The 10,913-nt window shown below is 58.9% G+C and overlaps 3 protein-coding genes across 4 annotated transcripts; 1 reads left to right on the forward strand and 2 right to left on the reverse strand.

Moving 5' to 3' along the window:
• Positions 1-543: 543 nt before the first annotated feature.
• SDRG_07301 (hypothetical protein) lies at positions 544-4,949 on the reverse strand. Its single transcript, XM_008613125.1, has 4 exons — positions 3,147-4,949; positions 1,212-3,092; positions 1,096-1,161; positions 544-1,042 (listed from the first exon to the last, which is right to left on the reverse strand). Exons 1-4 carry the CDS (start codon positions 4,911-4,913, stop codon positions 695-697), a joined length of 4,062 nt encoding a protein of 1,353 aa, XP_008611347.1. The 5' UTR covers positions 4,914-4,949; the 3' UTR covers positions 544-694.
• A 1,207-nt stretch (positions 4,950-6,156) lies between these two features.
• SDRG_07302 lies at positions 6,157-10,446 on the forward strand. 2 transcript variants are annotated; one of them, XM_008613126.1, is made up of 4 exons: positions 6,157-7,997; positions 8,044-9,870; positions 9,915-9,980; positions 10,026-10,446. In XM_008613126.1, the coding sequence occupies exons 1-4, from the start codon at positions 6,201-6,203 to the stop codon at positions 10,377-10,379; spliced, it is 4,044 nt and encodes a 1,347-aa protein (XP_008611348.1). In that variant the 5' UTR covers positions 6,157-6,200; the 3' UTR covers positions 10,380-10,446. The 2 variants fall into 2 exon arrangements, with proteins under 2 accessions (XP_008611348.1, XP_008611349.1); XM_008613127.1 differs by having other exon boundaries at positions 9,915-10,446.
• Positions 10,447-10,648: 202 nt separating this feature from the next.
• Positions 10,649-10,822, reverse strand: SDRG_07303 (hypothetical protein; the record flags this gene model as incomplete). The annotated part of the gene is made up of 1 exon (XM_008613128.1): positions 10,649-10,822. The coding sequence occupies one exon, from the start codon at positions 10,820-10,822 to the stop codon at positions 10,649-10,651; it is 174 nt and encodes a 57-aa protein (XP_008611350.1).
• Positions 10,823-10,913: the final 91 nt, after the last annotated feature.

The raw sequence follows: 10,913 nt of genomic DNA on the forward strand, positions 1-10,913 counted from the left end.
GATCCGCGACCGCCGAAGATCGCAATGCATCGCTGTGATTGGTGGACGCAAAATAGGGATGGATCAACATCCCTCGCCAACCCGACAGCTCTTTTGACCAAGACGCCATACCTCCTCGACTACTAGACTCGTTCGTACGCATGTACACATCGTCATGGACTAAATACAACTTGTCTGAAGCTATACGTTGACGGGGACAACCTAGACATGTCTCATAGTAAAATGTCTTCGCTGTCCCCTCAACCTTGAATAACATTGTCATTCAGACGCCAACGTGTGCTAGGGCATAAAACCCAGGGAATATTGTCTTGGTGTGTATCGACGAGGTGTTGCGACGTGGACGGACCGCCACAGCGCACCGAGATGACAGAGTCCGTCCCGTTGACTCGGAGATAGATCACCGCCAGATCTCTGGTACCAGTCTGGTATATACTGGGTTGGATCACTTTTCCTACTGATCTCGATGGCATCGGTCTCTTCCCAAGCTGTTTGTGGCCCAGCCGAATGCTCTGGCCTTCTGTGCTTGAGCGTGTGGTAGGACTCAATATCTGCTCTGGTATTCTGTCGATGGCAAGGCGAAGGCTGCTGCAGCGGCGGTGATTCGCCAAAAGCTGTTGCAGAGATACATGCACGCGGAATCCCACGCAGACAGATACTACTACCAATGTTAAAATAGGAGCGACAAGGTACGTCTTTAGCTGTGCTTGAGAATGTGCAGCGTGTTGTCGATGCGCTTGAACGTGTTCTTGGTGCACTGCACAATGAGGTCGGCAAACATACCCGCGGCCGCGGCGTCCGTCTTCTCGCTGCCCATGATCTCAACAATGTAGTTGATGTCGTCGCGCCGGCGCAATTCGGGCATGTCGGCCGGGATCATGAGCAAGAGGAGCGAGACGAGCAGGTGCAAGTGCCGGCGCACAACGTTGAACGCCTCGCCCGCGAGGTCCTGGAACTTGCGGAACATGTCGGTGCCAATGCCGCCAAAGACGTGCGCCATCTCGGGCGTAAACACAAACGGCGTCTTCTCGCGCTTGATGCCGTACTAGACAGAGTAGACGCATGAGATGACGCTCATCGAAGCAAAGTGTTCTCTACCTGGTACTTCATAAAGCCGAGGAAATGACCGAAATCAATGTGGAAGTAGCGACCACCCGTCGTGATCTAGCGACAAAGACGATGAGGCTTGCATCGCACAAACCATGTAGACGTACCATAATGTTGTCATTGTGCCGGTCGCCGATACCAAGCACGTACGTCGCAACGCAGTAGCCGGCGCACGACCGCATGAAGAGGTCGACCGCGACCTTCTTGCTGCGCGCGTCCGCGTTGTTGGCTTCGATCCAGTCGGTAAAACTGGCATCGTTGAACGCGCCAAAGATGCCGCCCATGGCGCCACCACGCTTGTGCACATCGGCCGTCGTCACAGCGTGCTGGACGACTTGGAGGATACCCGTCATGGGGCCGGTCGAGACGCACTTGTACGGCTCCATAGCGAGGTCTTTCCCGTCTTCACGCCACATTTCGTCCATGAGACGAATGAGCTGCAGCGTGAGGCAGTCCTGGCGCACGTCGTCGCCGGCCTTGAAGATGATGATGACCGGGTCGCCGCCTTCTTCGGCGTTTTCAAACTCGAGCCAGAGCGGCAGTTTGGCCGACGACATGATCTTGCACTTCTTTACAACGATGCGACGGACTTCAACACGCGGATCGATCGGCAGCTGGTAGGCCGACTGGAGCGACTCGTTGAGCTCGTCGAGGCGCTGGTGCAGAAGCGCCTTGAGCGCTTCCATCGACTTGTTGGTATGCGACAGCTCCTTGATCTCTTGGCAAATCTGCTCAAACACGCCTTTCTCCGAGAAGAGCTTGTCCTGGATCTCGAGGATCGAGCGCATCTTGTACGAGCACACGTCCACGTACGTGTTGAGGAGAAGGCCGTACCGCTCCTTGTACTGCTCGTTGTACGACTCGACCTTCATGCTCCAAAAGAGGTCAAACCCGATCTGGTTGGGGTTCTTGATCGCACGCTCGATCAAATGCTTGGCGAGCGGCGACACGTGGTGGTTTTCAAACTTGAGCGCTTGGACGAGCTGCGGCAAAAAGTAGCTGAACGTCGTGTCGGCCATCTCCGCGAGCTTGTCGACCGCAAACTGCCGGACGCCTTCGTGCGCAAACTCCATGTCGAGGAGCTCAATGTACGCGGCGGGGTGGCTCGCCTTGGCCCAGCGCGGTAGAAACGCAATCACGTCGTCGACCTCTTTCGCGTTGAACCAGTTGACGCACGTCAGCATGCGCGGGAGGAACTCAAACTGGTCCATGAAATCGGCGCGGTTCTTCCACATGATGGCCTTCTGGAACGACGAGAGGCGGTAGAGCGGGTCGCGCCGGATCGTCTCCCGAAGGTCGTCGAGCGCCTTGGTGCCGCCGTCCGAGAAGACACTGCTGTTGAGCGACGATTGGCGCCCGCTCATGACACGACCGCGCTCCGACATGAGGTTCATCGAGTAGCCGTGCAAGATCGTGCTGCGGTCCGCGGTGCCCGGGTCCAAGGTTAGTCGACTCAAGTCGTTGTCGTACTGGTTGCCTATGTTGAAGCTGTCGTTGTCGTCCTCGTCGTCCGAGAGCGTCTCGCCCGACGCCACCATCTTGATGGCCATGAGCCACTCTTCGCGCTCCTGGCGCGTGTTGGCGCACAAGATAAACTCGCGCGAGCTCTCGGCCGCCCGGAGCTTGAAGACCCACGTGCTCTGCTCCTTGCGCGTGCCCTTCGAGACTGCAAACGTCGTGTAGCGCTCGTTGAGCTCGTCAGCGATCATGACGTTCGCGCCAAGGAGGTCGATCGTGTGCTTGGCCGGCGCGTTGACGTCTTCGGCGTACGAGAGCGAGTGCGTCGTCTGCGAGAGCGTGAACCACCGGTTCTGCCACGCGGTCAGCGTATGGCTCTTGCCCGTCTTCTTGAGCCAGCCCGACTTTTCCAGCGTCTCGCTGCGAGATCCGTTCGTGCTGGACGAGATGATCTGCTCTGTCGCTGCGTTCGACGCGTTGCCCGCCGACCAATCAAACACAATGTCGGCGTGGAACGACGAGAGCGACACCTGGCAGAGCCATCACACAATAAGAGACTTGTCAGCAATAAAGAAGAGACGTACGTGGAGAATGGGCTTGGCCGGATCAATGACGTGCGGCACTGGGCCGTGGTGGCTCGTGTGCAGGTTGTCGAGCATCTGCATGTACTGGTCGCCCTGCGCAATGAGGCCCTCGACGTCAAACACGTTGAGGCCCGTCGTGAGGATGCGTTCGCGGTCGTTGCCGTCGCTGTTGTTGGAGACGACGCCGCCAAGGCCCTTCCGGACACCGTACAAGGTGAAGACAAGGCGCGCCGTGCGCGGAATCTCGTACAAACGCAATTTGGTCTTGTACCACTTGGGCTCGGTCCAGACTGCGATAAGCCCGTCGTCCATCTGCGCCTTCATGCGCACGTCGGTGGTTTCGACCACGTTTTCCAGGAGCTTGCCGCCGTTGTAGAGCTCGATGGTCACGATGCCATTCGTGAAGAGAAGCGGCCGCTGCTCGGGCGCCATGTCGTGCGCCGTCCGGCGGAGGTGCGTCGTGTAGCGTGGGATGTTGAGCACGCGGTTGATGCAAAACCGGAGCGGCTCGCGGTAGTGGCAGCTCTTGCCGGTGGTAAACTGGCTGTCGGCGTTGTTGTCCTCGTCGTTGGTCGTCTGCCAGTCGTTGCCGAGGGTCGTAAAGTTGAACTTGTTGCGGCTCGCCCCCGACGACGACGGTGCCGGCCGACACACGGCTTCGTTGTAGATGAGCCCGGACGCCGGGCGCATGCTCAGGCCACGCTGAAGCGCCTCCTTGATCTTGCTCTGGTGCACGAGCGTCAGACAAAGTGTCTTCTTTGTGATGAGACACTCGCGCACGTGCTGGTAGTTGCTAACTTCGCGGAACGGGTCGATCATGTAGTCGCGGTACCCCGTAAACTTGAGGACGTACTCCTTCGGGTCGTACGGATGCAGTGGCGCCGCGTCGAGCATGAGCTTGTAGCAGTTGAAGATGTGCTCGACCGACTCTTGCACCGTGTAGGACGGAAGGATCACGAGACGCACTTCGTTTTCGGCGGACGCCGACACCTCGGCGAGCTGGAGCATGCGCCGGTAGATGAGGTTGACGCAGTGAAAGCGCACCGAGTGGCAAAGCGCGTGAACCCACATCTGGTACTCGTCTTCGGACTCGGCCTGCAGCACCCACGTCCGGTTCGTCGTCACGAGGTCGATGCCCCACTTGACGGTCACGCCCTTGATCGTCGTCGGCTGGACCGAAGAGACCTTGTCGAGCTCGATCTTGCCCTGCATGAGTGGTACCTTCTCTTCCCGCGAGAGCGGCCGGCCGCGGTGCTCGGGCTTCTTCTTGTAGTACGTAAGCACCTTGTTCTCGAGCTCCATGTAGCGCTTCTTCATGGCCGTGTTCTTCTCGCCCTTCTTCTTGAGCCAGCCAGCGACGTTGAGCTTTTCCTTGTCGACGCCGACGTGGTTCGGGTTGGTGATGAGGAGGCTCATGGGCAGGCGCGCGACCGTCTTGAGCGTCTGCGGCAGCACCTTGTTGCTGTTCCGGTGCGCGATCCAGTCGTCGTTCTCGAGCCGGTACTCGGGCGTGTTGGCGCGGATCTCGAGCGTCTCGGCCTTGACTTCTTCGTGAACGCCCTTGAGGATAGCGCCGACCGCCTGGCGCAGCGCCAGACTCTCCTTCGAGTGGACGAGGCCCGGCACGGGCTGCCACCGGCCGGCCTCGGCGGCCTTGGCGCCGCTGCCGTACTGCGCGAAGGGGTTGAGGTCGTCGAAGGCCGGCAGCTTCCCCGAGGTCGCCATGGCCGCGAAGTCCATCTCGCCGTAGCCCCGACTGCTGTTCATCTTATCTGCGTCTGCGTCCAAGGTGGCAGTCGAATATTATCCGATTTCAATATTAATATTATAATATTCGCGTTTGGCTGCAATTTTATTCGCCGTCGAAAGAGATGCTGCCAGTCAAACTGGGGCCGACCGTATCCGGACGACCCCGTCGCCCGGGGCCGCATCCGGATACGCCACCCCATAGAAATATTGGCCGCGGACTATACAAGCGGAATATTAATATTCCTGCGATATTTTCCTGGCCTGGATATTTTTATTAGTTGCTGTAAAAACACCCGAATCGTCGTGGGATTGTCGCCGTCTTTCGCGCCTCTTTTATTCCTTCTATTGTATTATTAATAATACAAATACGATGTTCAATATTTGTCGACAATGGGATGGCCTCTCCCGCTATTATAGCCAATGAAAACGGTTTGGCGACGATTCATCGCATTGGATTGGTGGAAATTACCCGTCCGCTGGGTTCAACGCGGCCATCGTGGCAAGGCGTCGTGGCGCGGCCGCAAGGGCACAAGGGTACTTTGGATAACAGTATTTACCGCTGTAGATGGGAATGAGCGACATGTTGCATACGCGAAGGACTGAGTGCGGCAAGTGAATTCGATGACTGCGCGATTCACCGATTCCGATTCAAAATTCGACTCTCACGACCCCGCGACGAGTGAAAAATGTGAGATTCGCATGTGCAAATTCAAAAACAAACTCGAGCCCGACGACTCAAACGCTGTGCAGGTCTATAATAGCGGCTGGTTTCGTGCGTCCAAGGCGGCGCTGCTCATCACGAGTGACGACGTGGCGTCTGTCGTAGGTCCACCGCTGCTCAGTCCCCTCTTCAGTAAGCTTCCTCAGCACAATCGGGATGCGAAGATCTCGCTCGTACGTTCTGTTCTGAGTACAGATGTGGTCTGTCGTCACTTGCCATTGATCGTGGTCGTGAGCACTCGGTCCGGCTCAAGGAAGTGACGAAGCAAGCAAGAGTCGTCGACCTGCCAAGCCGCCACCTTCACTCACCTGGCGGCGCGTACCCGCCAGTAGGCGAAGCTTCGAGATGACCTTGCTACTATATAATTGCTGAATTGTTGTCGGGCCTGGTGGCGGGAGAAGTTGATGCAGTGCGTCACGAGGTGGGTTTTGAATCTCACGCGTGTGTATTACATTTTCACCTTTTTCACGTGAGAGGAGAGCGCTTTTGCGACATGTCTATCCGGATGCTCAAACTGGATGCTCAAAAGTCGGCTTTTTGCTCAATCCGAGTTTGGTTCCGTGGATTCGCCGACGACAACGAAGATGGTGATCCGCTGCACGTCGTCGACCGAGCTCGACGTGGCCTTGCCCAGCATGGACGAGCTCAACCCGTACGGCCTCGCGTGGTGTGGCGAGCTCGATAGCGGCAACAACAACAACGACGCAGACGCGGGCGGCGTCGAGACGTGGCTGCCCGTGCCGTCCCTCATGCACTCGAAGGAGAGCGTCCGGTTCCGCGAGGCGCTCTCAAACGTGCTGCAGGACATGCATCTCGAAGTGTCGCCGGACGAGCTCGAGGCGCGCGCGACGACGCCCGAGTACAAGCTCGAGCAAAGCGACTGGGCGGCGCACGACGTGGCCGACGCGTTCCTCAAGACCGTCGCCCGGCTTCCGCAAGAGCTCCTCGACGACGACGACGACGACGATGAGAAGCCGTCGATGGCGCCAAAGAGCGACGCGCCGGTCACTCTCGGGTGGCTCAAGAAGCGTGGCGAAGGCAACACGTCCATGAAGAAGCGCTGGATGCAGCTCGAAGGCAACGTCATTGCCTACTACAAGCGCGAAGTCGACAACGCCAAGTACACGCGGGCCGAGCGCGTCAAGCTTCAAAAAGGCAACATCGAGCTCGACAAGATCTCGTGCTTCCAGCCCTGCGGCGAGCGCGATCTCTGGTGGGCGTTTGAGCTCGTGACGACGAACCGGACGTGGGTGCTGCAGGCCGAGTCCGAGGCCGAGTACATGAAGTGGGTCAACGCGCTCAGCCACACGGTGAGCTTCCAAGTTGTCAACATCGTTTACCGGCGCATGCTCTGCCTCCAAGAAGTCCGCGCGACCGCCAAGACCGACGTCCGGCTCAATTTGCCCCAAGCGTTCACCGTCGAAATGGCCATCGAGCACATCTTCCACAGCTACGAAGCAACTGTGGACGCCTCCGCGCTCCGGCCCTACACCCCATCCGACTATGTGCTCAAGCTCACGGGCTTCAAGGACTACCTCATCGACCCGAAGCGCCGCGTCGTCGACTACACGTATGTGCGCGAGTGCCTCGTGACCAAGAAGATGCTGCGGCTCTCGGTCGTCCCCAAGGCCTCCTTGACGCTGACGCCGAGTCACAAGCGCGTCCTGAGCAACATCAAGTCGTCCGGTCGGCTTTCGTCGATGCTAGCGACGTCGCTGATGGCGTTCGAGTCGCCCGACGCGCACCACGGTAGCACCAACAACAATGCGAGCGAGACGACCGACGATGCCATCCCCGAGGCCAGCACGTACCCGTCGCTCCTCGCGCCGAGTTGCAACCTCAAGGAGCCGCTTCGGTTCTGCATTCATCGCGCGATCAACTGCCCGGGCTTTACGTCGTCGCTCAAGCGCACGTCGCACGACATGAGCATCGAAAAGCAGCCGCTTGTTTATGCCGATGTGCTCGTCCGCGTCGAGCTCTATGACGGCGGCCAGCGCCTCGAGGACCCCATCGAGTCGGTCGACACCAAGCTCCAGCTCCAAACGGCCACAGCTTCGGCCAGCAGCGTCGGGTGGAACGTCCACGACTACGTCGCGCGCTGGGATGAGCCAAAATGGTACCGCACCAAGATGAAGATCAAGGATCTGCCGCGGACCGCCCGGCTCGTTTTGACGCTCTGGGGTGCCAAGAAGGACGCAAGTGGCAAGGTCAGCGCCAACGTCGACGAGCGTGAACGCATTTGCAGCACCGCCATCAACGTCTTTGACGTCGATGGACTCCTCGTGCAAGGCGACACGTACAACCAACTCCTCTCGAGCGTGTACACGCTCCGCGTCGGCCCGGTGCCCCATATCATTGACACGACCAAGCCGTACCTCCACGTACGAAAGCTGCTTCTCTTCCTCTTCTTTTACGATGGATGGCTAGCTGACGATGGCGCAATTCCCCACCGACGTCCAGTACCGCCTCCAAGACGACAGTACCGACAACCAAGACGAAGGCATCAACGACGACGACGAGGCCAGTCGCCCGACAGGGCTCGTTATCGAGAAGAAGGGGTGGCTCAAGAAGCTCGGGCAGCAAGGCTCGCTGAGCAAGTGGCGCAAGCGCTGGTTCAGCCTCTCGTCGGCGACCGGTGTCCTCAGCTACAGCGACTCGGCCCAGAGCAACACGCCAAAGCTCATTCCGCTCAAGCAGGCGACGGTGCTCATCTGTGATGCGCTAAAAGAGACGTACACGACGTTTGCTGTCAACAAGGGCACCCGCCGCGAGCAGCGCACGTGGGGCTTCAAGCTCAAGCCGTTCGAGTCCAGCCGCGTCTTCCTCATCGCCGCCGACTCCAAGCAAGACCGCGACGAGTGGATGGCCGCGATCCGCGCGGTCGCCTTCGAAGCGTCCGACAACCAAAACGAGTTTCGCGACCTCGACGATTCGGCGCTCAGCAGCCAGCGCAGCACGATCACGGCGTCGTCCGTCTCGACCGACGACCTCAAGCGGCTTGATACAGCATCGATCTTTGAGTCGCCCTCGCCCTCGTCCTCGTCGCCATCGTCCTCGGTCGCCGCAGTCCTCGACGAAATCAAAGTCCTCATCGAAACCGACCCGCTCGTTCGGCTCAACAAGCTGCAAAAGACGGTGCTCTGGGCCCACCGGCACCTCTTTGCTCACTCGTTCCGCGCGCTGCCCCGCGTCCTCTCGTGCGTCCAGTGGACCAACGCGGCGGACGTCGACGAGGCCCGCGCGCTCATGGCTTCGTGGGCCGCGCCACGGCACCCGGCCGAGTACCTCGAGCTCCTCGACGTCGAGTTCTCGTCCGACTACGTGCGCAAGTTTGCGGTCGAGAAGCTCGCAGCCATGGCCGACACGACGTTCAGCTACTTCATCCCGCAGCTCGTCCAAGCGCTCAAGTACGAGAGCTACCACGCGTCGCCGCTGGCACTGCATCTGATTGAACGCGGGCTGCGCAACCCGAACCAGATTGGTTTTGATATTTTCTGGGCGCTGAAAGTCGAGGCCGAGAACGACCGGTTCCGGGAGCGCTTTGGGACCCTTCTGAATTCGTTCATTGACGTCTCGTCGGCCAAGATGCGCGACGTGCTCTTCGTGCAGAGCACGCTCTTCTCGCCGTCCGGTGCGCTGGAAGGCATCTGCCAGTACGTCAAGCAGCTCAAGGCGGGACGCAAAAACTTGGATGAGATCCGCGCCGAGGCCCGTAGCAAGCTCACGGCGCTCAACGAGAGCCTGCCGACGTCGTACCAGCTGCCGATCGACCCGCGCGTCGAAGTCGGCAAGCTCATCGTGTCCAAGTGCAAGGTCATGTCGTCGGCCAAGCTTCCGCTCTATCTTGTCTTTGAGAACGCCGAGGCTGGCGGCGACCCGATCACCGTCATTTTCAAGTCGGGCGACGACGTGCGTCAGGACAGTTTGACGCTGCAGTTGATCCGCGTCATGGACGAACTCTGGCGCGAGCGCGGCTTGGATTTGGCCATGGAGCCTTACAAATGCGTGGCGACCGGCCCCATGACGGGCATCCTCCAAGTCGTGCTCAACTCGATCACGACCGCCGACATTCACAAGCGCATCGGCACACTGGGCGCGTTTGATGAGACGAGCTTCACCAACTGGATCACGGCCAACAACCAAGACAAGAAGAGCCTCAAGACCGCTGTCGACCTCTTTCGCCGGTCGTGCGCCGGCTACTGCGTCGCAACGTGTGTCCTCGGGATCGGTGACCGGCACAACGACAACATCATGGTACCTCCTGTCCAAGGATCTGTCAGACTGACATACCCTACTAGCTCACGCACGCGGGTCGGTACTTTCACATTGACTTTGGTCACTTTCTCGGGCACGTCAAGTACCAGGTAGCGACGACCGAGCGGCTTTCCGGATCTGAATTGTGGTTCTAGTTTGGCATCAAGCGTGAGAAGACGCCGTTTGTGTTTACGCCCGAGATGGCGCACGTGCTCGGCGGCGTCGGGTCCGATGAGTTTGCCAAGTTTGTGCAGACATGCGGTGACGCGTTCAACGTGGTCCGAGAGCACGTGCCGTTCCTCGTGACGCTCTTCCTGCTCATGATCCCGGCCGAAATGCCCGAATTGCGGAGCCGCGACGACATCAACTACCTCGTCGAAGTGTGTGTGCCCACGCTCTCGACAACGGACGCGGCCAAGAGCTTTGAAGTCGCGATCGAGTACTGCCTCGGGTCGCGCTTCAAGCGCTGGGACAACACCCTCCACATTGTCGCGCACAAGTACTTGTAATTGATACATTTTTGATTTCTCTCGGATCATTCTGCACGCAGCCACCAAAGAGAAACCAAGTCAGCGCGTCATGAGCTCTGACAACACCGTGAACGCTCTGGGTTGCCCGAGACTGTATGGCTCACGTTCGGCGCCACCTGGACAAGACACGTCGATGCGTCGTGGCAGTGTCGCTGCTACTTGCCCATGATATGCACGAGCGGCAGCAATGAACAGAGGTAGAGTTATAAACCATCTGATTTTTCTATCATACACGACTGACTCTAGACTTACAGGTACTTGTGGGCGATGATGTGGATGGTGTTGTCGACGCGCTTGAACGTGCTGCCCATGCAAAAGTGCACCGCGGTCTCAAAGTTGGCGGCGGCCGTCGCATCGTCGACGCCCAGCAAGGCAATTTCAACCAGGTGATCCAAATCGCTCACGTCCCGAAGCTCGGGCATGCCGGCCGGAAGCATGAGCACGAGCAGCGTCGATAGCAGTGACACGTGCTCTCGGACCACGTTGAACGCGTCACCGCACGTCTGCACAAAC

This window comes from Saprolegnia diclina, assembly GCF_000281045.1.
Source record: "Saprolegnia diclina VS20 unplaced genomic scaffold supercont1.21, whole genome shotgun sequence".
Lineage (NCBI taxonomy): Eukaryota > Oomycota > Saprolegniomycetes > Saprolegniales > Saprolegniaceae > Saprolegnia > Saprolegnia diclina.